Genomic DNA, 25,062 nt, shown 5'->3' with positions numbered 1-25,062 from the left:
AATTTACTTGAATTCATATGCACACGTAGACTATATTTGTCTGCAAAAGTCATTTTAAGACTCAAGCCTTGAAATCAAGTTTTTTAAACACAAATTTAAGAAAGTTTGTCTAACATTTTGCCTGTTAGTGCAGATTAATCTAAACCCAAATATAACACTAACCAGAATTGCTTAACTTTCATTTGTAGGGTTTGTTAAGGTTAACATTAACATGTTAACCCTATAGTGCCCTTAAAATAGGAAAAAAAAACCTCACGTTTAATTTTCATCGGTCAGGTAAATAAATACAAGGCTAAATCCCACGAAAAGGCTTGCCTTAAGGGATTCCTGTCTATCCCAAAGCCACGCCCCCTCGCGCGTGGCGCTGTCCATCACTGTAGTGCTGCTTTCTGAAACTCAGCGAGCTCAGGCGCGCGGCAGAGCAGACCGCTGATGAAGCGCGAGGCAACGGCGGGAAAGTTCTGCAGCTCGATCAACGGATAACTCTGGACGAGTGCTTCATTCAGCATGTTTTGCCATTTGTACACCATCGTTTGAGATCTGGAAGAGTGCTTTAAGCTTACAACCATGATCTGGACTATTTTGTTGCCGTATTGTGTGACTTTTGTGTTGGGAAATAAGACCGACGAACGAATACCATTCTTTCACGGGCATGTGTTTGAAAACTCTCCGGCCGGCTCCAAAGTGAACGGGTTGAGTATCCCGGTGAAGCGCATCGACCCGCAGAGATGGTGCGCAAAGTCTGGCATGCACCTGAAACTCCAGGGCGACAGGAGTGAAGATTTTCACGTCTTCGCCCACCATAAACGAGGACATATATTACTAAAAACCTCTAAACTGCTCGATAGAGAGGAGCGCTCAGATTATTTCCTCAGTCTGGCGCTGTGCTGTCAAAGCTGCGCCTTAACCGAGCGCGTTGTGGCCGAAGTTGCGTCTATCAAAGTGGACGTGCTCGACACTAACGACCACGAGCCCGCTTTTCGCCACTCAGATGTAAAAATAACTTTAGACGACGCCACGGCCCTGAGGACCGTCGTGTACACGGTGAAAGCAGAGGACATGGACAGCGGCAAAAACGCCGAGCTTATATATTACGCGCTGCCGAAAAACGGCAGCTTTTATGTTGTTCCCAAGACCGGCGATATTCTCCTCGTGGACTCCATACTCGGTCTCGCGCACCCTATAAAGTTTAGCGTGTATGCGCGAGACCACGGGTGGCCCGTTCGAACCAGTCACAATATGGATATAGAGATAAGTCCGCGCCAATGGCCAGCCGTTTCTCAGCTCGATAACGGACTCTCGAGAAAGTCTCGTTCCGTGATAGAACCAGACAAGCCCATCATTGTCACAGTTTCCGAAGACGCAAGCATCGGTTCGGTTATATGAACCTGCACCCGGTGAGATTTCAGTCTGCCAGCTTTGAGCTGATACAGCCTGACCCGGATAACTCTCCGGTTACCGTGAGTCGGGACGGCGGAGATTTGGTTATATCGAGGCGGCTGGACCGAGAGACGCAGCCGTTAGTGGAGATAACTGTAAAAGTGCAAGATAAGCGAGGTGAGTGAGACGCAACTTATCCAAATGTCTGTGAAATGCGACATTGGATGTGATCCAGTCCCTCTAATTGCGCTGTACGTAAGAGTGTCTCCAACTTGTGCTGGCGGTTTAAATCCGCTCGACACTCCTGCGGATCTTCTTCGTCTACCACATCCATCTCCTCTCAAGTTTCCCCCAGTTACATCTGTTAAATTCACAGGAATCAAAGTTTAATTATCACTCGTGTCACTGTGACACGTTTCACACAGGTCAGGGCGCAGATTAAACCACTGGCGCACTTCCATACTAAAAGCATTCAAATCAGCATACCACTGCGATTTAAGAAAATGTGATCAAGAACACGAATCAAAGTTAACATTTTTCTTTGTCTATAGCAGTGCTTGATTTTAATTTTGCGTACAGTAAAATGTGGGTAATTTGCATGTAATTGCGCATAGAACGCAATGAATGCACCTCATGTTGCTTTGTACAAATCATGTTTTCTTTTTTTTCTGTACTTCTGGCTTTGGAGTCATTCATCTTTATTAAAGTCATTCAATCAGTGCTCAGTTTGGGGGTGGTTTATATGTGCCAGAAGAGTGGGAGAGAATTTTGTAACGTACAGTATCACGCTTCAATATTCAGTTATGATGTTGTCCTATACCTGAAGAATGTAGGCATGAATCTAGGGTGATTTAATCCTTTTTTGAGTTAGAGATTGTGCTCTACTTTTTTCATCTGCTTGCATTAGCCATGTAATCCCATCTCATTCACTTTCTCATTTTGGGGATTTAAGACTGGCAGTGCAGTCAGAAGCGGGGAGGATGAGGCGTTTAGAGCATATTTGAGCAGTTGACCGGGCGTGATCTAGCAGTCTGTGATTTAATTAGGGTTGGTTTGTTAAACAGGGCTTTCTGCATGCTGAACCTGCGGCTGTGCAGCTACTGCTTTTTTCCTCGCCACCGTGTTCCTAGCATATGTTCAAGGGGGCTTGTTTCTGCATGTGGGGATGTTTGCAGGTCTGTGAATGTTGTGCCGTGTGCTGCCCTCTGTGAAGCTTAGCACAAACAATAATGAGGCCAAACATCTGGCATTAATCAAGAATGAGAAGAACGTCTGCTGACCTCACATGTGGCCATAGTTATGTGGAGGTAATGAGTTTTCTAGTAAGCAGCCAGTGCACTTATTTATTTAAAATGAGAAAGAACATCTCATGGAGATGATTATGTCTTTCTGCTTGGGATGTTATGTGCTTGAAGCTCAGACACGTTTTAATATATATCTTGTATTACTTTTCATTAGTCGATCATTAATTAATCAATTTTAAGAAGTAGCAGTCACAAAGTGAGAATGACTAATGTGAACAATTCTCTAGGTGTGCACTGCAAAAATCTTTTCTTTGAAGGTGGCATGATGGAAAAGCTATTAATGATATCTCCATGGAACTTTTTTACAACCTCAAATGTATACTTTGATTTCTCTCATATTTTTAATGATTAATGTATGAAAAGGCCAAAACAAAATGTAAAGCATTGGGTAGGGATTCTTTCAAGTTCAACGTTCTCTCCCCAGACAATCAAGATGGTGACAATGTCTTGAGGTGAATGTAGATTGTAGATTGCACTGCTGTCAAAAGGTAGTCTACTTCCTATAAGTGGATAGTTGACAGATAACATGTCAATAAAAAAAAAACTAATTAAAAGTGTATCACAAGGTCATGAAAACGGCATTGTAATAGAGTGTAGCATATCATCTTGTCAAGACACACATGACTCAAATTGTTATGGAGCTGTGAACATATTCAATAGATACATGTTGAATAATGCATCTTGTAAATGTAAATTATTCAAGTTTTCACATCTTTTCCTCTACAATCACTCGATTTATCTCTCTTTCTCTGCATGTTGACTTGATCTATGTTATGTGCCTAGTTACATACTGAGGGAGTCTAGTTAATTTGTACGAACAGGCCAATTCATACTTGTAACCTTTTTAACCTTTATCTTTCAGTTTTATTTCCCCTTTCTTAATTTTATTTCGCCCTCCTCGTTCTCACTCTTCTCATTTTCTGTCTTTATCTTTTCCATCCCTTCTGCTTTCTTGTCAGAGCACGTCTAATGCTGCCAGTCTTTGTGGTATCAGTGCTGTGGGATCAATTAACCCCTGCACAGAGGATGCTGATAGAGAGTTTGTGAGTGTGCGTGTTTGTGTACAGAGAGGGTTTCTTGTGTGTACACCAATGACAGACCTCTAACTAATCTCAGTGCAATATAATCTTACCTTGCAGATGCCACTGGCTCTCTTTCATATGCCTCTCCCTCTCAATTACACACTACAGAGCTGAGCTCTTTGTAATTCTGTGCAAGTTTTCAGATTGAAAAGAAATTGACACTAGCCAATTCTCTCTCTCTCTCTCTCTCTCTCTCTCTCTCTCTCTCTCTCTCTCTCTCTCTCTCTCTCTCTCTCTCTCTCTCTCTCTCACTCTCTCTCTCTCTCTCTTTCTCTCTCTCATATCATTCATTTTCTCTGTCTATGATTCATCAAGGTTACATGCATGTTTTTGTGCTATGTGAACACTTTTATGTTTTATTTGAGTAAGTATCAAAGGGTTTAGTCAAAGAGTATCAGTTTTGCCTTAGATCAGACCAGTAAGCATATGTTTCCCCCACTCTTGTAATAGCCCTAAAACACCCACAGCAACAGGGCTTAATTTGAATGACGGGCTTAATGTTTTTCTGGGTCTTAACCAGCCTTCAATACTGAAAATCTGTTAATCTGGTCAGCATGAGCCAAAGAGTTACCACAGCATATGGGTAGATATTTCGCCAGGGACACAGAAGAGCCTGCAAATTCTTCACAGGGTCATAAAGTACATTTGTACACACACGCGCACGCATGCACACACGCACGCGCGCACACACACACACACACACACACACGGTTGGTTTTCTATTACGTTAGAGATTTTCCATTGACTTCTATTGTTTTTTACAAACACATAAAGTGGCTCTTAAGGATCTGTGTGTACATTTTTAAACCCTTAAACATGTAGTGTTTTGAACCAACATACTAATTATACTCGAACATGTCTTTAAATAATTATTTTTATGATTTTTTGACTAAATTATTTTTATAGCTCCTGACTAAATAGCGCCACTATATTACATACTCTAAAAACAGATATTTGTGTTGGTTAAGAGCGGATTTCAGATGCTGTTGTCCCACATTTAAACCTAACTATTTGTTTGAAATTACCATTTTTGTAGAAATGTTGTATTTTTTTAAAGTAGCCCTACTTTTTTGGAGAAAAATTCAAGAACACTCAGAAATCAACTGCAACCATTATTTACCGATATTTTAGAGTAAGAGTTGAAGGTATAATGACCATCCTGATGGCAGGAAGGAGGGGCAGAAACACCTGAGAATGAAGTTTAATTGAGCTGCCCGTGCTTGTGGGTTATAATGTTTTGATGTCGACTATGGAGGGCAAAGCGAAAGCATGGACAGAGACTGACAAATGCTTGTTTTCTAAATTAATACATTTTAACGAGTTATGGTGAAATGCCACCACATCCAAAAGCCAGAGGGCGCTCTCATGCAGAAACTCCAATCTCATGGCAATTCGGGGGTATTTTTTACCAGGTGGCTAATTCGTATTAATTTGTATGACCACATTCAGACAGTGAAGTTGGGGTTAGGAGTGGAGTTTCATTGTTTTTCTTCTTCTAATAATCATGTGTTTCATACAAATTAGCCAACTCATAAAATACGTATGAGTTCTCGTGAGATCAGGCTGAAGATTTCTATGTATTTAGAGCTCCTCATGTGACATGAATTTATGTTACAAGTCATTATAAAACCATTTGTTAGGCTGACATCTGGCAAATATTACCTTTCTTCCTTTCAGTCACACAGGGCAAAATGTCAATAAGAGACAATGAAAAATACAGTAGGTATTAAATTCCAGATATACTTTAACCAGTACACTGTCAGACATTTTTTTTACAAAAAAGGCACAAAACTCTTCATTTTCTGCCGCTGAGGTGGTACCCTCAAACTTTCATTTTTGTACCTTTATGGGTATACATTGAAATGTTGTCCAATAAATATTGGACAGAACACACTGCTGGGTTAAAATTGATTTAACTGCTTGGTTATTTTACCCCACGGCTGCATAAAATCAACCCAACATTGGGTCATTTTTAACCAATCATTGGGTCATAACCCAGCATGTGTTCTGTCCAATATTTACCCATTATGGGTCAAAAATAACACAGCCATTTTTAGAGTGAATATTATACCCTAAGGAGCTATTGTGTACCCAAAGGAACAGTTTTGTAAAAGTTAAATTTTAGAAGTACAAAACACCTTTAAAGATACACAATAGATCCTTAGGGTACAGTAATGTACCCAAATAGGTCCAACCTCATTATCTCGTATTGGGGCAGTTTCCTGGACAGGGTTTAGATGAATTCAGGACTAGGCCTTAGTTATATTAGGATATTTAAGTTGTTTTAACAAACATACTTTTTACATACAAAAAAACATTACAGGTGTGCATCTTGAGACAAAACAAGAGCACTGATGTATGTTAAGATGTGTCAGTAAGGTGTTTTTAAATTAAGGCAGCTCAAACATGCATTTTAGTCTGGGACTAGGATAAGCCTTGTCTGGGAAACCACCCCAATAGATTTAGTATACCTGTAAAGGTACAAAACGGAACTTTAGGGTACCACCCCAGTGACAGAAAATATACAGTTTTTTACCTTTCTTTCTGACAGTGTACAAGTTGTGGATATGAGGATGTGAAGCATCACTGAGCATTGGTGTCATAACATTTGAATCATTGGGGATTCCAGTTAATCATGCATGTGAACGCAGGTGTGAATAGATGTAATGTGATGAAATGCAAGATGTCCTTGGTGTTATGTGTTGTCTGATTGTTAAAGGGAATCAACAATTACAGTTTTGAAATTTGTTAGTTAGTCAGTACTATATTCTGAAAGCTTTTTGAGTACTAATTATTAATGTGATACATGCCTACATAGTAAGATAGCATTGAGCCACTTTGCTACACCAAGAGTTTGTCTTAAAAACTAGTCTGACCACCTAGCAATTGGTTAGAGCTAATCAGTCTTACTATTGGGATTTATTTACTATTTGGATTTTGGAACAATCTAATTTTTCATGTAACATACTTCAAACAGTTATGATCAGAGTCTTGAAGATAAAATTACATGACTTAACTTACTAACTTGAGATAGTCTTAGAAGTTTATGCAACTGGCCCCAGAAGTTTTCCGGTGCTGTTTTTGGCTGTCTAGTTGCTGGTGCAGTAATAACGAAATTATTTAAAATGTTATTCAATACAGTTGGGTTTTGTTTTAGATAATTACAGTGGTTATACAGTAGTTAGGGCTGTCTTAAAGGAATAGTCTACTCATTTCCAATATTAAAATATGTTATTACCTTAACTAAGAACTGTTGAATCATCCCTCTATCATCTGTGTGTGTGCACATAAGTGCTGGAGCGCGCTGCGACGCTACGATAGCATTTAGCTTAGCCCCATTCATTCAATGGTACCATTTAGAGATAAAGTTAGAAGTGACCAAACACATCAACGTTTTTCCTATTTAAGACGAGTAGTTTTCTAAGCGGATTTAAAAGAGGAACTATATTTTATGGCATAATAGCACTTATGGGAGTACTTCGACTCGGCGCAGTAACACCCTCCCTCTCCCATTATGAGAGTGAGAAGGGGAGCGGACTTTTCAGGCGAGTCGAAGTACTCCCAAAAGTGCTATTACGCCATAAAATATAGTTCCTCTTTTAAATCCGCTTAGAAAAGCGCTACGTTTTATTTTGTACCACCAAACTTGCTCGTATAACTACTCGTCTTAAATAGGAAAAACGTTGATGTGTTTGGTCACTTCTGGCTTTGTCTCTGGGTGGCGGCATTGAATGAGTGGGGCTGGGCTGGATGCTGTCGTGGCGTCGCGGCGCGCTCCGGCGCTTACGTGCACACACACACAGATGGTGGAGGGATGATTCAGCGGTTCTTAGTTGAGTTAATAACATATTTTAATATTGAAAATGAGTAGACTATTCCTTTAATGATAAAATCATTGTCTCATCGCAATGATTAAAATCACCTCAATGATTGCACATCTCTCTAAAAAACACAAGGGGGAGCTGTAGCGCCTGTATAAACGAGACGATATCAGATGGCGTACCTTAACTGACAGTGTAATATGATACATTGCAAAGCCATTTAATACAGTGGGAAAACAGTTTAAAAAAATGCTGCAAAACTTTGATAGGCAGTATAAACTATTATCATTAAATAATTAATTTTAAATATGTGTTTTGGGTATTAATATTCACTGCTAGGTAAACCTTGCAAAAGATTTAATTTAAATAATCACAACAATGTGTGAAAATGATTTCATGAACAAACGAAATGTATGAGACCTCAATGTCAAATCAATAAAACAGACAATTAATCGGCATAATCGTCACAATTTATTAGGCAATTAATTATCAGCCAAATTTCATAATCGTGACAGCCCTAGTTTATAGTTCTCAAATCATTAGTGATGCATTTTTTAGTCATTCTCAATTGAGATTTTCCAGGCTTGCTTATGTTGAGGTAATCAGCACATTTGACTTGACTTAAACACATCTACAGTCTGATTTGACTAAACACCTCACACCCAAACACAAGAAAACACACATGAGCATTCATATGCATCACATGCGTTTTACTTTATTTGCATCAACTGTCTAGTTTCCCTAACAACCACACCACTCACGGTGCTAAGTTGCTATGGCGAAAACTGTGTCTGACATTGGGAAGCACGTCGGCACTGTGATCTGTGCCTCTGAGAAAAAGACATAAAATAACATTCTGCCAGGTTATCGTCCATAACTCATACCTGTACACAAAAACATACAAACAGACAAACAACAAATGAAATATGCTGGAAAATCATGCCAATTGTGCTTGAAGGTAGAGTGGAGGCAAAAATGAATCTCTTCCACTCCTCTATGCAGTTGTTATCTGTGGAGCACAAAACATTTTTTAGGTGTCTGTGAAATTGATGTGCTACTTTATAATTGTATTATGGATCTCTGCCAAAATAATGTAAATTGTCATAAAGTACAGATTTATTTTATTTGTTTTTTGGTCTGTTCAGGAGTTGATATGTTGTGCATGAGCTAAATGGACTAATTTTATGGCGTGTATTTACAGCTGTGATCACTGTAAACTATTTACTGTATGTAAGGCTGCATAATAATAATGCTTCAAATTCTTTTTTTACAGCAAACTAACAGCATATGGGCTTGGAACAACATTGGGGTATTAAGCTTTTTATTTTTAATTATTTTAATAATTAGTCATTATTAGTCAAACTATGCAGTCGTGCACACAAACGGAAACTTTTCACAACCCAGCACAATGAATATTGAAGTAAGAATGATGAATAGATAAGTGCTGCATTGCCATCATCTCAGCTTTTTTGATAATCTCCCTGTCCCTCGCTCCTCAGGAAGAGACACACTCAGTTTTAGTATAATTTAGAGGTTATGCTGTACACATGGTACCTCCTAAAGTGCCTCTTAAATTATCCCTGTGTCACTGCATTTATGCCCCACACTGTGTGCGAGTTTAAATATGTGCATTCATGGTTACATAAGGATCTGTTTATATGCATATTATGCTTGTGTAAGCAATGTCTCAGACCCAAGTGTGTATGTGTGTGAGGCAAAGCAAGACATAAAATAATAACCTCATTGCTTTATTATCAGAAGACAAGCTGAAAAAGTACTTTCTCTCTCTTTCTCTCTGCTGTCCATCCCCGTTTCTTGTGTGTTATTCCATCACTGATTATTTCATCAGCCTGCCACCATTCTTGGCGTTGTTTTCTTTTCTGTTTTTCTTTTCCACTATTTCATCTTTTCTGCATAGGAGTGTTCTTTGATTAGTTTGTATCCAATTTGGCTCTCTCTGATATAGGAGACCGTGAGTGTGGCGGCCAAGTCTTCTAATTGCCAGACTTAATCAAACAGACAAATGGGAAGGATTGCAGGCAGCCTGTGACCTTTCCAAGATGGCATCCTCGCTTCGGCTCTCGAGCGAGATAGTTGCCAGCCAGCTCCGCGGTTAATAATGCTGACAAATGAAACTGCGTCTGTGACTTCGGTGCCATTTCCTGTCCGCATCTAATAGGCCACATGGCCCTGAAGATCTGGAGGCTTTGATGAGCGGTAACTCTTCTGTGGCTCTGGGTTGGCCGCAACGGCTAATGTTTGTCCCATGACATTAATCATAAACCTCTGTGATGTTTGTGTGTGTTTGAAGGTGCTGTGCGAGCTACATATCTTGAGATTTTGCCCATGGGAGCACTAGCTGAAAGTGAGGCGACATTAGCAGGCGACCAGCTTTTTGTGGTGTAGATTAGCAGCACCAATCTATTATGAAGTGTTCACAAATTTCCCCATCTGTGTGTTTATGAGTTTGCAGTTTTTCTTGTGCAATTGTTACACACTGTGTGCGCAATAATACTCTGTCCCTATACGGTGGTGCTGTTTAAATCGATTCAATAGGCTATGAACACCTGTGGCCTTAGTTCTGAACTGCCTCCTAACACTCATTCACTCTCTCGCTCTCTCTGCAATTCTCTCTCACTGCCTATTTTCCTGATCCAATTCCCATTTCTATACTTTTCATCAGCCTCCCTTTGGTTTTATCATGCATGCTTTATTGAATCTGTGTATGAAGATACTGAGAGAAAAAAATCATATAGAAATATGACAATAACCCTGCACAGGCTGTTCGAGATGTACTTGGAAAAAAAGATAAGATCTCTTTTATGTTGTCTATCTGGACTACTCTTAAGAGACTAAAATTAGAGCAGCACTTGAGCTCTTTGGTTTAGTAAAGACGTCACTTTTTGAAAGCTTTTGAGAGAGTATTTTTTCACACATTCTCTTTGAAACAACAGATCTGTGTCCACTGTCACGCCAAAATATGCATTTATTTTTCGTGTGTCTGAAATACTGATTATGTTGTGTATTTCTCAAATCCCCATCACTTATGTAGCAGAACACTAACAATATATCTGTTCACATGATAAGTAGTCAATATTTATAGCTTGCTGTCTTGCACCAGCAGGCTCATGGAGTGCTCTAATCATAGATTAATGGCCATGTGGCATAGGAATGAAGTTCATTAGCATCTCTCGCTTTCTCTCTTTCTCTCTCTCTCACTCTCAGAAAAGGATTTCAGGATACTGGGTTCTATAGATCAGCTCACCTCAGCCTCTGGTAATCAGAGCATAGGAAATGGAGTAATCTAGGGAGCCACTGCTGAGCTCTCGATCTTACTGCCTCACCTCAGGCAGTGTGACACACACACACATGCACGGGCACACACGCACACACACACACTGAATCACTGTTCCATGAAAACAAGGAAGACTACCTATATATATTATGATGTTCATAATAAAGAAGTGTCAGGGAATGTAATTTGTGCTTGCTTGTGCAAATGTTGTCGTGATGCTACACTTAAAAATAAAGGTGCCTTAGGGGCCAGTCACACCAAAAGAGCTTTAAACGCTTGCAAACGCAAGGCGCGACGCACTGCCTTTTTTTAAAAAAGAGCAGTGCGACGCGGCTTTTCATATTGCTAAGCAACCACCGAGTCAGCTGTCTTGTCAATCAAATATTGAAGCGTGAGCGCTCTTTTCCTGTTAACTGTCATATTAGCAGAAACTTTAAAAAGAGGACGCTTGCTCTGACCTTGTTTGAGGGTGAGATGTGCACAAACACACAGGAGAGAGTGAGTGAGTGGTGTCCGGTTCTTCAAAGCAACTGTAAACTTACCTCAACACAACGTAAGGCCCGCCTCTCCCCTCATTCGATTGGACAATGGAAAGACACGAATGACGTCGGGCGCTTCTCCGCTCTCAGCGCTCCAAACGCGTGCGCGGCAAGCGGCAAAAAAACGCAAGGCCCTCGGCGCGCATAAACAGCGCGCAAACGCGCCCTGCCCATAGAATATCATTTCAAAAAAGGCGCCTGCAACTGCCATAAACGCTTTTGGTGTGACTAGCCCCTTACAATGCCTTAGAACAGGGGTCCCCAACCTTTTTCTCACCACGGACCGGTTTCAGCTTTAAAAAAATTTCGCGGACCGGGAGTGAGATTGGGGGGGGGTGGAGGTTTGGGGTCGCTGAGTTGCTGTTCAAACAAAGTGCTGAAAATCCTCCTTTTCGAAATGTACGTTTTAAACGGAATTAAAGATAACAACCATGCATTAGGAAAATTAATAATTGCTTTACTTAGGCTATAGTATATTTTCTATAGACTTGTAAAACCATATTTTGGCGGATTGTTTTTTACTTTCATTGTTTTTACTAGTTTTCCTGCCCATTTAGTCTTAATAATTAATGGATCCTAAACGAACTTGGCTTGCTGTTCTCGAAGGCAGCTCGAATCTTGGTCGGGCTCGAGAGCCAATTCCAAGTAACAGAAGATGAAAAATGCAGTGAAGGAGGAGAGACGCCAGAAGAATTTCGGCTGGGCGCAGAGGCACGGAGACTTACGTTCACCATGATTAATGATGATTGACAAGTTTAGGTTCCTTTCAAACCTACGTTTAAAGTGTAGCTGTTAAAATATTATTAGCCTAATAGTTTATTTTGATCATGGTGCTACGATCGATGGATAATTCTGAAGTTGTTTTAAAGAAGAATAAAATAATTACTTTTCAGTCATTTGCGCTGTCACACAGTTGAACGTCTCCGCATATGTACATCATTGCGACGTACATTTGCAAATGATTCATAAAGTCATACCTCCGCAATTCTTTGATCGATTGTGTTTTAGAAGTACTGTAGCCTATGCTCAAACTCTAATGACAGCAATGTGATCGCTGATGCGCTGGTAGAGAGAGAGAGGCGGAGAAAAAGAGAGAGAGCGCGGCTCTGTACAAAAGTGGAAATGATTGATGTTATTTGTAGTCGGCTCTTAAAGTACAAAATACCCGATTAAGCTATTACGTGGCTATTATACAAAACATTTTCGGGACGTTCTTGCGACCCGGTGGCAACTTGTCCACGACCCAGTACTGGGTCGCGACCCGGTGGTTGGGGACCTCTGCCTTAGAAGAACCATTTTTGGCTGTATGGTTCTATAAAGAGCCTTTAACATTAAAAAATTGTTCTTTAGATTATGAAATGGTAATAAAGAAGTGGTTCCTTCTTGAATCTTGAATCACAGTACCCAAACTGTGGGACTACCTGATTTTCAGCATGTTCGCACCTGAGGAACTGGGGCCGATTTTAGTACCAAACCGCACTTTTCTGAGACTCAATTAGCTCCTACTCCAGAGTAGGGTCTAACCAACACAATGCAAACTGTATGTTTACTGGCCAAAAGTATGCCATACAAAACATCAACAGCCACTTTTTAAGCCTTGTAAATATGAAGAGTTTGGTTCCAAATCGCAATAAATAATATATATATTTATATATTTTATATATATATATATATATATATATATATATATATATATAGACGTTTTCATCGGACACACGTGATAAATGTCTGAATCCGAACCTTACTTCCGGTTGCGTTTTTTTAATGGCCTGACTAGTTATTTATTCTTAGCGGAGTTTACCGGAAGTTACGTGCGGACTGCGACAGCCCCTTGTTTATGTTGTTACTGCTGAAACGGTCTATATACCGAAATATACCAAGAAAAACAATTGGTAAAAACTTGTTTTCTTTCCCAAGAAATTGACAAGATGAAAACAAATAAATTATTTTCTGTTACAAACTTTCACATAGCACCTTTAGGATATAATAATATTAAACATTCTAATTCATAATTTAATTTTCAAAGATTTATTATAAAAACTGATTATTTTTCCACAAAATAAAATAAATCCATGACGTTTTTTTTCAAAATGCTATAAATCTATTGAATCAATATATAAATGTGCATTCATATTTGCCATGTTATATATTTATTTAGTTGACTAGTGGTATACACTGATTAAAAAAAAAACACTAATGGCTTCAATCAAAACACTTACTTTGTCATATTAAGAAGTCATTGCTGCTGTTATCATTCATCGCTGTACTTTTTTAACAGCGATCAGCTGTCAAATGTTTTGGTCCTGCTCGATTTTCGTTGGCTAATAATGGAAAGTTTTTCATAAGATCCCCTGGGTTCAGTGTGTTAGCATGACAGAAGCTTGATGCTGTCGGGAGACAGTTTCTTACCCGTCACAGAAAACCACCACAGGTTTATCAATGCCATCAAAAGTATTATTTTGTTTTTGTTTGTTTGTTGATCCCGAAGTACAAAGTAGATGAGGAAAACTAGGATTCCGTGTGTATTTAACGCGCCACCATTATTGTTTACAATGCGTGGAATGGTGCAATGTGATTTGTTGAGTGAATTTTTTTGCACTCTGCAGAGAATGAGGAGTGGCGTTTATCGCGTTTTAGAAAAAAGTAGAAAAGATGGCAGAATAACACGGCGAATATTGGATTTTGCTTTAAATTTAATCATTTACTTATTAATACTGACCTGATACAATACTGATTTTGAAAAAATATGGCGTTTATTGCGTTTTGGAACCAAACTCTTCATATGCAGTTTATACACTTTAATCTAAAGTGACTTACATTGCATTCAGGGTGCTGTATACATTTTTATTGGTGTGTGTGTGTGAGTGTAGCCTGGTAATACCATCCTCTGCTATTTTGCTTCGCTTCATAGACAGAGTCTGGCTGGGCATAATTGACAATCGTTTTCCTTCTCGTGGGAGGGGCTTGTCTGAAGTTTAAAATCATTGGTCTAAACGTAAGCCAATCACACATAACATTTGGATATGATGTGCTTTATGCGCCGGATCAGCCGCATCGAATCTCTGCTGTAAAATACACGTATGATGTGAAAACAAACCCCATCGAGCGAAATACCAGAGTTAACATGGCTATGAACGACTTTTGCAGATTATGTAAAGTAAATCGGGCCATAGCTAGTTGAACACTATCCTTACGGTGGCTTTCCACTCACGTCTAACGGGAGGAAAGCCCCTCTCTCCTCTCAAACTCTTCCACCAGACAACCATAACCATATGTAAATTAAATCTCCCTACCTTATTTTCTGGTTAATCAGGAATGTCACCAAAGAATGCTTGCCCACGCGTCCTCCACCATTAACAGTGAACAATATAATTCCCTTCCATGATTTCTCGATCGTTGTGCACGTCAAGCTGTGCTGCACACAGTTTCTCGCTGACGATCGGTAAAGTTGATAAATTAAACTTTTCCAAAAACTTGTCGGGAGCAGGGCAACAACATAATCTCCATTCAAATGTTTAACAAACACTTTTCTTGTTCGGGTTTAAGTTGGCAAGTGCCGGTTCTCCACAACAGAGCTATCTGTGTCTCCATGTCCACAACAGACTACAACCGTGATTCGGCGTTTAGCGTCTACGTCACGGCTCTCAGCCCGCCCTCTGTTCGTTGATTGGACGGTCGTTTTGAGACCGGTGGAAAACGGTTTGAATGGGAGGTATCTCAGACTGAGTACAGAAGCGTAATGAAATTTAGCGGAAGTACGAAGTCTGACGTAGTCAGGCTAGTGTGAGTGTGTCTTCACTGGGGATCAAACCTATGACCTTTGCATTGCTAACACAATGCTCTATCAATAGAGTTACAGGAACAGAACAGCGAATCTCAATAATTATAGTTAATATTAGTAATAATTAGTATTTAGTATTATACACTGCCAGAGAAATGGTCCCTAGTCACTGTGGGAATAAATACACATTTGCACTCAGGACCGGAGTGGGACTCATTTTCAGTTTAATGCCTTAGACCGGCCCACTTTAGATCACGACTGACTTTATTAAAATAATATCATTAAATTCTCAGTAGTATATAAGTCTGCAATAGTGCACTGTTCTATGCAGCCTTGCAATTTGTTGTATTTTTCAAATATATAATTTCTAATTCAGTGCAAATACAGTAGCCTAAACAATATCGTTTTTGCAATAATCGTGCAGCCCTAATATTATTCAATTAAACTTATTCAAAAACTACTGAAAGGGAAAAAATGTGTTTGCATTTCCCCCTATATTTCTATATAAAAAAACAAAAATGGTGGCTTATTACATGTTGAGTTAAAAAAGTTTGGAAACCCCTGATATACAATACACAAGCAAGATTTACCAAGTACAGGTATGCAGGGGAAACAGATGGAAAAATAAAAATACTTATCTTAATGTTTTAGTACTTAGATCATGTATATTGCCAAATAACATAAGATAGGCGAGCGCTTTGAAAAGAAGAAGAAAGTGGCACGTCCTGGGTTTTCCATGCATTTTAGATGGTAATGGACCATATTACAGTATATTGCAAGAATTCTTCTAATAAGTGGTCGGAACTCGGTACACAATCAACTTGGGCATAAAGCAGCGGGGACATCTCCCACCTGCAAATTACGCAAGTGAAGCTGTATAATATTGTGAGTGCTGGCAGCCTAGGTACTGCAAACTTCAACCTGGTGGCATGACAACAACTGGCCCTCATGGTAAAAAAGAGACCGGCCCACCGGGAATTCTCCTGGTCCTCCCAATGGCCAATCCGGGCCTGTTTGCACTAAAAAGCTTATATTAGTAGCGCAAAGGTACATATTGGTACCAAATGTATACATATCAGGGCCTTTTTAAAGGGTACTGCTGCCCCAGTGACAGCTTGGGGTTATTTTTTCTGACAGTGTACTACTATTTGAAGCAGTGATAAATTTCATGTTATATTGTGAAGTTATTAATACAGTATACACACTCCAGCACACTGTTATCTTATTGTACCACAAATCTGATATGCAGCAAACTAAAGGGCAGTATCTTCATTGAGTACTGTGTGAAATAATAAAGAAGGTAAACACAACATGCTCCTATCTGTTTCATTAGCGCTGCTCTTTGATATAGTTAATTCTCAAGGGGAAAATGGACTACCCAGAAACATTGCATATAAAAAGTCTGCAAGAAAAAACCCTGCTTGAAAACAGACCGGGCAAACATGCCATGCAGGGAAAGGGGATTTTAGTCATTACAGATGTATGCAGCCTATAATTGTTTTAAGTGTCAGGCCGCTGTGACAGACACACATATACTGGGCTTATAATTTAATCATCACTCGCAAAACAGCACCGACAGTTTAAGCCTGAATTTCACTTTTATAAAGCCAGCATCTGCTGAGAGCTGAAGTGGTTCTGCTTGGTGTCGGAGTTCCTGAAGCGATCATCAGCAATGGATATTTTCACGTAGATTGTCCGAGGGAAAATAAACAGTCCCAGTGAGACTTGTGGCTAATGAGACTTGAGGATTTTGCATATGCAAGTTTGGCAGATTATTATCAGCTAAAGGACCTCAGAGAGGCTAATGGCTGGTCTGAATTCAGTCTCTTCACTACATTAAGCACAAGTTGCGATGGGAGTTCCTTATTGCACTTTTTTAATGTTGTATGCTGTGTGTTGTTTTATTGTTGTTCTGTCTATGAAGTGCTTATGATTTATATTTCTATCAAGAGCAACTTTCTTGGAAGTACGGCGTGTTTTGACAGTTGATTTGTCTCATAAGCGCTATTGATATCAGTGTTATATCTTTTGCAGCTCTCTCCATCCCTGAACATATCAATTTCAGCCGCTCTCTTAGACACTTTCTCCGCATGATTCGTATATTATTGCACTCTCTTTAAACCTCTTGTGCTTAATAAACGTATATAAACATCCTCTCAAGAAACCCCTTGTTTTTAAGGGTTGTTTTTAGGACGTCAATAAGCATCACCTCTGTTCATCTAAGAGCTTAGGGAATGATACTGAAAAACAGGCGTGCTGATAAGATGCCAATTGAAAATTTAACATGATATCAAGTTTAACCGCCGAGCGTTCTGTAAGATTTTCCTACTCTCATCCATCTCATTCAACCAGCAGCCATATAACCCTGTAGTCCAAGACAGCTTGCCCACTGAAGCTAAGCAGGGCTGAGCCTGGTCAGTACTTGGATGGGAGACCACCTGGGAAAACCAGGTTGCTGCTGGTAGAGGTGTTAGTGAGACCAGCAGGGGGTGCTCACCCTGTGGTCTGTGTGGGTCCTAACACCCCAGTATAGTGACCGGGACACTAAACTGTCAAAAAAAGCACCGTCCTTCGGATGAGACGTTAAACTAAGGTCCTGACTCTCTGTGCTCATTAAAAATCCCAGGATTTCCTTCAAAAAAGAGTAGGGGCCAAACTTGCCCATTGGCCTACTAATCATCCCTCATCCTAATTGGCTATATCACTCTATCTCCTCTCCACTAATAAGCTGGTGGGTGTTCTGGTGCAATATGGCTGCCGTCGCATCATCCAGGTGGATGCTGCACATTGGTGGTGGTTGAGGAGATTCCCCCATTCATATGTAAAGCACTTTGAGTACTGAGAAAAACGCTATATAAATGTAAGGTATTATTATTATCTCTCATGAACTCGTAGCCAATATCTTTCATTTCTCTTAGTTATGCTCTCAACAGATTCAGCTGGCGTTAAATCAACTGTTGTTTAGCAATAAACTCTTTGTGTTGTTGGCAAGCCAGAAGGGAGGAGTGAAAATTAAAAGGGCAAGTTTTTGTGATGCGTGTTTCAAAGCTTTGAATTTTAGATTAATGATTAACATTACCAAGAGCCTGTGGCGAACAATAAAGTGCTTGAATGAGGCGCAGGTGTGGTGAGAAGTACATTGACACAGCAGTTTCGGCTGCGCGCCGCAGTGAACATTGCATCTATTTTCAATCAGTCTTCTCACCAGGTCTCAATCAGTCAACTCGCACCACACACACAAATGCGCACAATTTTCCGATATCTCATTTTCCCCAACTGCCCGTCCTCTGACTTTCCTGGTCGAGGAAGCCGCTAGCAACATCAAGGTCATGGGTTCGAATCCCATGGGACACACATGCTGATAAAAGGTATGGCTTGAATGCACTGCTGGTCACTTCGGATAAATGCAACTGCCGAATCCATAAAAAAGCGGATGATGAAATGCCCACATCTCCCTTTCTGATGTGTCACGTGGGATGTTTGATATGTGCACAAAAAATGTGTTTGTGTTTTCTATACCCCATTACCTTTACTGCTGCATGATCCATAGAGAAGATTCTTCTGTCCAGTGAGCTCTTAGTGGTTTGAGCCGCTCATATTGGTTGAGTGGCCCTTCAGGCTATTTGACCTTTGTGTTGTTGTGTTGTGGAACCTCTGAGCTCTATTGCTTTGAACAGGGTTTGTGCAGTATTTCAGGGTAGATCATAAAACATTTATGCCTTTAGATATACTATACGCTATGTGTTAGGAATAAATAAAAAATTGAGCTCATGGTCAATCTGGTGATCCGTTGCTGATACTTTGTGTATTTTAGATAAAAATTGTAAAATGTCATGTCCATCTTATTACCTGTCTATCCATGCACCTGTCTGTTGCACCTCAGTTATAAAGCTTGGTGCAAACCGTGTGATTTGACGACCAGCAAGTTTGAGAAGTTGTGAAAGATTTTTCCTCATAGGGCAAAATTGTCTGTCTTTGATCATTTGGTGTAATATGCAACCCTATTAATTGCCTCTGCACTGAAGAAGTTCTTTTAGTGTCAAACATTTTGGAGCACAGACCTGCAATGTGACTCCGCCCTTGACGCCTGTCTAATGAATAGTGCTGGATAAAAATATTGATTCATCAATGCATTGCAATTATTTGTTTCTCAAATCCTATGAATCGGTTCATCCCACCGGCCAGTGGCGGCACTGTAAGCAACACTCTAGTGAGAGCGTTTAGGGTTGTACAAGACACGCTTTACCAAAGCAGCATGATTCCCATTTACATTTTTATTTTACTATTTAAAACGGCTTAATTCATTGTAGCGAGCGCTCAGTGTGGCTCCCTTCCTACCCCTCTCTCTCTCTTTCATGTTATGTGCAGCGCCTATCCCCTATCTCATGTTGCGTGCAGCGGGCCTCTCGCGCAAAATACAGTGAAAAGTATTTTAACTCCGCGTCCCTCCGTGTACTTTCCTTATCGCGGAAACGTCAACAGATGTTACTGACAAAGAAGACGAATGATCGAGTTCATCATGACTTAATGACCTTATGAAAGGTTAGCAGTAGTGTTTCCCACACATAGGCCTACCCATTCTCTTGTTGTGAGTCTGTGTGCAAGCAACAACACTGATGAGAAGAGTGACATCAGTATAGCCTCAATGTAAATGTATGGAGATTTTGTCAGACAATGTCCCGTTTTTAGCAGCAGTTATGCGGCTTTCACTCGGCGCAGCCAAGCGATTTGTGCTCTGATGGCCAGACCAAAGTAGGCGGGGTTTTCAATAAATTACTACAGTGTTTATATTTGCGTTAAATAGTCGACGAGGAATACAGAGACTGATGTTGCTCGTCTCCATTTCACGTAACTTTAAGCATACCTACAACAAGCTGCTTGACTTAAAACACACCTGACATGCCAACTTGAATTGCTACGTGTTTCCATGAGACAGCTTTCCTTCCGATGTCTCTGTAGGAGCATAAACTTGTATTATAAAGCTCTGAGAAACCGGAGTATAAGCTTTCGTCCATTTTGCTTGTTTGGATGCCCCGTTTCTATTGGCCGCGCGGGTAATCGTCACAGAGCGCAGCGCAAAAGTTAAACTATGTTGAACTTTGACCGCGGCGTGAGCGCAAGCTGCGCTCCGCTGCGCTCCGCTGCGCTCGCGCTTTGCTCGGCGCAACAAAAAACCGCCCTCGCGCGGCGCAAGCCATTGAAATGAATGGGTTTCATAGCGCAGCGCAGTGCACACCGCTTCCAATGTGAAAGACCCATCAAAGGAACAGTATGTAAGAAATGTATATCAATTAATCATAAAATGGCCCTGATATCTCACTAGACATTAAGAAATCATTTTCATTTCAAATACAACAGTGGTCTGGCCAGGATATTGTCATTTAAAAAGTGGAGTTGCAGCCCTCAACTGATGTTAATGTTGTCATTTTGTGTATTGGCCACCAGTTGTGTGATTGCAGTACCAGTTTTAGCCACAAGTTTTGTGATTGCAATAACAGTTTTGGCCACAATCCAACATACTGTTCCTTTAAAGAAATAGTTTATTGGATTAAACAAGGAGTTACTGGGTCGTGGGTCGTTACTGGGTTGTGTTTAGTCACTATTTTATAGACAACAGGCCAGATAATATGTAAAATAGCATTCAGTTGTGTTAAAGGGGGGGTTTAATGGTATTTCAAGCATTCTGACTTATTAACACAGTTATAGAGTTGTTTCCTCATGCTAAACGTAGGCAAAGTGTCAAAACAGCAGTTGGACGTGTTACAAAGTATTTTTTGTGCCGAATGCACTTCGCCAGGGTTCGTACAAGTTTCGGCAAGTTTTTTTCGATTACAGTTCTAACTGACGTTTCAGGGGTTTTCGATACGTATCACTTCTTTATATGGGCTTCCACCGGAAAACTTCCCCCGTAAAACTCCGCCCACCCGTCAATCAGCGGGAGACGCTAGAGCTGCTAACAGCTTATCACGCCACTCAGCTTTGTTTAATTTCAAAAGTCAACAATGGCACGAAAGAAGAAGTGTGTTTTTGGATGTAAGGAAAAGACATCCAGCCTTATGGAAACAATGGATATAGTTTATTATCCGGGGTAGCAGTGGAGATTTGCGTGTGTGTTTGATGCAGTGGATTTTCCCAACCGGGTCATGACGAGTTGCACGCGGTAAGTAAGACTTCTGTCTTATGTTGGAAATAGTCGCGTGCATATTATATAAATGAAACGAACATGTAGTGAATCATAATTTAAAACTAAGTGTTGTATAGTGTTGCATGACTCGTACTCGCTCCTCCTGCGAAAGTAACTCCTCCTTCTTCATTTTTTTGTACGTTATCGGAAAGATTCGGTAAAGCTAATCTTTCTTTTATAAATCTGATTAAACTAAAGACTCTTTAGAGTTATAAAGGATGTCATACTACTCTATAGGTACTCCAGATTAACATCAGAAATGCAGAAACAGCGTGTGTTACGTGAGCTTTAAAACGCAATATATGTGATAGATCAAAGAGTAAAACACGACGCAATGACGTCACATATGCTAATCGGCGTGTGATGTCGTCACCGCCAAAGTCTCTCAGAATCCCGTGGGAAACACTGTAAGTACCTTATTACTTGTGTATTTACTTATTACTGAATCGATATTCAGTAATATATTGAATTGAATCGAAGCCTCAAGAATCGAAATTGACTCGAATTGTGAAATTCCTAACAATACAAAGCCCTACTAATAAAGAAGCAATAAGAGAAGAGTGTTAGATGATGTGTGCTTTTGTGTAAGACAGAAGGACAGAGAAACAAGAAACGTCTGCCTTGGTTTGTATGCGAAATCTCACAGGGCTCATATCGTGCAGTCAAGCACCAATCGTAAGGAACAGAAAACGCACAGTATGCATTCTGCCTTTCAGAAAAACTGCTGTGTGTATAGTAAGCTTACATTTCCTTCCATATTGTTTTTCTTTACTGTGTCATTCTGTATAAATGATCATTGTTAGGCCTGTTCTCTGCATGGGCCGTTGGTTCCTTGCTGTTCTCTCGCAAAGTGTAGCGCCACTAAATACCAAATCACTCAGCGAGGAGTAATCAGTGTGACACTCATTCAAACAAAAATGTCTAGAAGTCCCTCAGCTCTCAGAACAACAACACATAATGCAATGACTCATTTCCAGAGAAAGAATATCCTTGATGAAAGTAAAAGCGTCTGAAAGTCCAGGCTTTATCTAAACGGTGGCATCCTTCAGACGGTAATTAGTCATACTCAAGTTCACATGGTGATTTGGCCTGAGGCCTTGCAGAATTCATCTGGTGTTTTGCATAGACTAAATGTCAAGTTTGTAGTCATTTAATGCCAGTCATTTTAAAAGCTTTCATTGTGAGAGACAGGAGTTTTTATTATTTTGCAGTGTTATGAATAAATAAGTATTAAGTGTAGATAAATCTTAAATCTATAAATCTTAGGTATGTTTGGATTTATGATGCACTCATCAGATTTTATGCCTGTTTGTGTTTAAGTAAGTAGCCTGGCTAACAGCAGACCAGTCTCATAGAAAATGAGACGTGGGCTGGGAACCACATTTATTTTCTCGTATTTGAGACGTGGTTTACGAATGCCCAGAGCTGTTTATTGGGCACTACGAATGTCAAATGCGTCTGTACATAGCTCATAGCCAATCGGTGTGCTGCCCCCTCCCCGTGATTGGTTCCCTATTTCAGGTGAATATTTGGGCTTCATGGTAGACTTGCAGCGTGAATAAATTTGCGTGCAAGGCAGCATGGGGAAACCCAGGCAAGTAAGTAAGGGCATTTATTTGAAAAGGAATTTGCAAATGCACAAAAATAGATACAGTAAGTTAGTAATAACATGCAAGAACTAGGGATGTAACGGTTCTCAGTAAAAGACGGAACCGTGCTGTTCACCTCCCTCAAGTGTTTAAACCGCGGATCATCAACCCATTTATTATGAAAGTTTTGGTAAAGTAACAAAAACTGCGCGTGACTGTACTGTAGAAACAGATCGCCTGCACGCCTCACATCCTTTACAGTAGAGTAGAGCTGTCCAGTCAACTGTGCTGTATGTCAATCACTTGATGAGCTTGCATATGACATTATAAATTCGATATTCACAACAAAACGGCGGACATTGTCCGGCTCAAGTCCCGCATGCTGCTAAATGACATTAGGCGTAATTTAGGAGGTTACGCACGAGTGCAGGTAATGCACAGACAATTTAAACAGCCACTACTATACACAATGCTAATTCAGACAGGCCCATATACTGTATAACAATACTAGCAGACATGCTAAATGCTTTTTTTGCCATTTGCCAAAACAGTAAAGCCCTTCAGCTGTAGAGGATGCTGTTTAAAACTCTTGAAATGCTGGACAGCACCCCTTCACCTTATGTACTTTAGCAGCAGTTATATTTATATATCTATGATAAATCTCGCATCAAAACTGAGAACGAACTGACAAACGCACAGAACCTGACATTTCCACATCCATGGCAACTGAAAGTAATTTAAAGTGATAGCAGATTACATTTTGGACTGTAAAATGGAAAACTCTGTGTTACAAACATGGCTAAAACATAAAGCAGTGTGTTAATCTGCCCATCTGAAATGCCCTTTGTTTATGGGAATGCTCAGGGGTCTCATTTATAACACTGTGCATATAGGGTCTTTACTAAAAGTCTATGTACGCATAAAAGCCAAAAATGGCATACATCGCCAAAAAATATTATAGACTTATAATACAAAGCAATGTTCCCTTTATAAATCACAGATCACCTGCATACATGAATCAACCTCAGATCCCACCCTGCAAGCACATTCGCCGGTCAAGTTTGTTTTTTATAGATCACAACCTTTGCATGTGAACTGGCGTACGCACATTTCCAGCCTCGTTTTGCACATACGCACGCACACTTCATAAATGAGACCCCAGATGTTTTTTTAAGTGCCAAAAATAAGTGTGTTACTAACTTAAAGAGTGTTCTTTTAATTTGGCAGTAGAATGTCTTTCTGAACAGTTCCACTGCTGAACCGTACCGAAACCGTGACCATAAAATCATGATACGAATCGAACTGTGTGCAGTGTGAACTGTTACACCCCTAGCAAGAACTATGACTGATTTTATTTGGACCTTATTTGAATAAACCTTGAAATGTTTTTATTGTTAATATTAAAGGCTCCCTGTACCAATTTTATTACTTGTATTTGAGCATCATAATAGCATATGTTAAAGATTTTACTGTGACAGTAATTTCTACATGCTTTAAAATTGCTTAAAGGACAAGTTCTGTATTTTACACTTAAAGCCCTGTTTTCAGATTGTTTATGATGAAATAGAACGGTTTTGACTGAAATGTGGACATGCTGATGCTGGCCCGAGAATTTTTGGGTGTTTGTTGTATCACCCCCCACCCCTACAATGCCTGTATAGGTGCACTGGAACAATCCTTCCTAAAATGCATTAAACTTTCGTTTACAAAGACGTTAAACTCACCGAGTGGTCAGGGGTGTTCACTCATATGCTCACACAAAAATCGCTGCAAAAGATAAACATTTTTACCACAGTGGGACTTTAAGCAGCATGCTATATTAGTTTTATCTTAATAAATGAAAGCATCGTCTTACCTCACCTACAGGTATGAAAAAATTCATTTTCAATTTAAGAATTCAGTTTCAAACACACACATAGGCAGACCCCCAAGTGTACACACAGTTTCTGATAAAATCATTGAATTATGGCTGTGCTGTGTTCCCTTTCGTGCAGTGCAGGAAATATTTCAGATTGTGTGTTGTTCAGAAAGCACACTCCCTCAGTTTTTGCCCCGGTTGTTTATTTATGTGATTTATAATTGAAACA

The 25,062-nt window shown here is 40.0% G+C and overlaps 1 protein-coding gene across 1 annotated transcript in view; it reads left to right on the top strand.

Annotated features, from left to right (window-relative positions):
• Positions 1-398: 398 nt before the first annotated feature.
• Positions 399-25,062, top strand: part of LOC129446963 (neural-cadherin) — a 273,221-nt gene continuing 248,557 nt past the window's right edge. The window contains 2 exon segments of the mRNA XM_055208521.2: positions 399-1,378; positions 1,381-1,557. Coding sequence (XP_055064496.2) covers positions 568-1,378; positions 1,381-1,557 — 988 coding nt within the window. The 5' untranslated portion in view covers positions 399-567.

Source organism: Misgurnus anguillicaudatus, chromosome 21 (assembly GCF_027580225.2).
Source record: "Misgurnus anguillicaudatus chromosome 21, ASM2758022v2, whole genome shotgun sequence".
Taxonomy (NCBI): domain Eukaryota; kingdom Metazoa; phylum Chordata; class Actinopteri; order Cypriniformes; family Cobitidae; genus Misgurnus; species Misgurnus anguillicaudatus.
This window is presented reverse-complemented; position numbering and strand designations above follow the sequence as displayed.